The sequence below is a fragment of the Bidens hawaiensis genome, unplaced genomic scaffold (assembly GCF_021521415.1).
Source record: "Bidens hawaiensis isolate Kalapana, Puna unplaced genomic scaffold, B.hawaiensis_p1.1 tig00036690_1, whole genome shotgun sequence".
NCBI classification, from domain to species: domain Eukaryota; kingdom Viridiplantae; phylum Streptophyta; class Magnoliopsida; order Asterales; family Asteraceae; genus Bidens; species Bidens hawaiensis.
The window spans coordinates 78,848-80,604 of record NW_027505419.1 but is presented as its reverse complement, the minus strand read 5'-3'; the positions used below and the strand labels follow the sequence as shown (position 1 = coordinate 80,604).

The 1,757-nt window shown below is 42.2% G+C and overlaps 1 protein-coding gene across 1 annotated transcript; it reads right to left on the bottom strand.

Annotated features, from left to right (window-relative positions):
* Positions 1 to 478: 478 nt before the first annotated feature.
* LOC143613078 (uncharacterized) lies at positions 479 to 1,483 on the bottom strand. The gene has a single exon (XM_077086891.1). The coding sequence runs from the start codon at positions 1,458 to 1,460 to the stop codon at positions 648 to 650; it is 813 nt and encodes a 270-aa protein (XP_076943006.1). The 5' UTR covers positions 1,461 to 1,483; the 3' UTR covers positions 479 to 647.
* Positions 1,484 to 1,757: the final 274 nt, after the last annotated feature.

Genomic DNA, 1,757 nt, shown 5'->3' with positions numbered 1-1,757 from the left:
GCCAATGCTTCTGCAACACTTGGTTGGCAGTCCTGTATACTTATCACACTAACCCTTTGAGGTTAGCCGTACGTTATACATTAACCTGCCTATAGCGGTTAAGGAGTTGTTCAAGTAATTTTATACACTGACCACAAAGAGAAGAGCTTATGCACTTGATGAGCTAGTGTAAGTATTCATATACTGATCACGTAAAAAGATTAGTGTATGAAGTCTGAGAAACATTACAGTGTTATCACATTGACCACGTGAGCACTTAATCGTGTGTTGATTAATCACCTCGATCAAATGAAGTTTCGAAAAGACCCAGTGTCTGTGTGTTCAAGCCTAAACTCGTTGCACTGATTAGGGCAAGTTCAAGCATTTCGGTCAAAGTCAAAGATTAGACTGATGTGAAGATTAAGTGTCTCATACAATATGTTCAATTATTTTTATGAAATTTGGCAAGTATCTCATACATTATCAAATACAGTGAAGATTCAGATATTCAGACATTGTAATGCATATTGATAATAAAACATTAAAGCATTCAACTTCATGCCTAAACTCATAGATATATAGAATGATATAACAAAAGTTTCATATACATATGTACTAGTAACATAACAATAACATAATCTAGTTTAATTTACCACAACGATGTCATCTCATTTCCTCTGAGGTCTTCTTCTACTCTTTTCAATCTCCATTTCCTTCTTCGAAACTGCATAACTCCCATCATCTTGCATATTCATATCAAACACTCTCAAATTTTCCCTCTTACTTTCCTTTCTCCAATTACTCCCATTTTCTCTCTTATTGATTCCATCTTGATATTTATTATCCGAACCCGAACCAGTGCCAATTCCCCTCCTACCATTCACATTCCCCGAATTCTTTATATAATCCCGGTCCTCATTCTGTTCACCCGAATTCCCATCGGTTAGCCTTCCGTACGGTTTAATACTATGAACAACTCCCTTAGGAAAAAACCGAGCCGAAGGCACCCCCTCAACAGTCTCAAACAACTGAGGCCCATCTTTCTCGGACCACAAATCAAACCCACCCGGTTTCTGAAACCGGTCGGCCAAAACCTTCAATTGCTCATCAGCGGAGACCGAGAACAATTTAGGAGCTTTCTCAACGACCTCCCACGGCCGCTCGAGCTCCGAAACAGCTGCGGCTAGCTCGGCTCGTTTTCGCATTTCGTAAACCTGGCGTTCGCGGGCAAGGCGGGCTCTGAGGAGTTGTTTGGCTTTCTTGGCTTGCATACGTTTCCACTGCCACTTGGATACGCCGCCTGGGTATGTTCGTGGGCCTCCGCCCATGCGGATGGTGGTTGATGGGGGTGGTTTGGAGATTGAGAGGTGGGTGAATCTGGATGTGAGGAAGGTGTGGGTCGGGTCGGGTTGGATGTGGGTTGAGAAGGATAAGGGGGATTGTGTTCGTGTTTGTGTTTGGAGAAGCCACGGCGGCGACATGGTGGTGGACGCTATCTCAACTCTGAAGACAAAACACCAGATGATTGACGATTGAAGACCGAAGAGAAAAGGATATTATTGTCTGGGTTTTGCATTGCTTGGTCCCTGTATTATTGAATGATTGCTGGTACAGACACCTAAGTTGTAACTATTTTGGATTGAGTCCATTAAAACTTAAGATTATTTTTTATTTTATATAACGGCACCACATCATCATCGTACTCAGTATATCCCACTGATAGCAAAGTTATGGTAGGTCTGAGGAGGGTAGGAGTAGGCAGGCTTACTTACTCTACT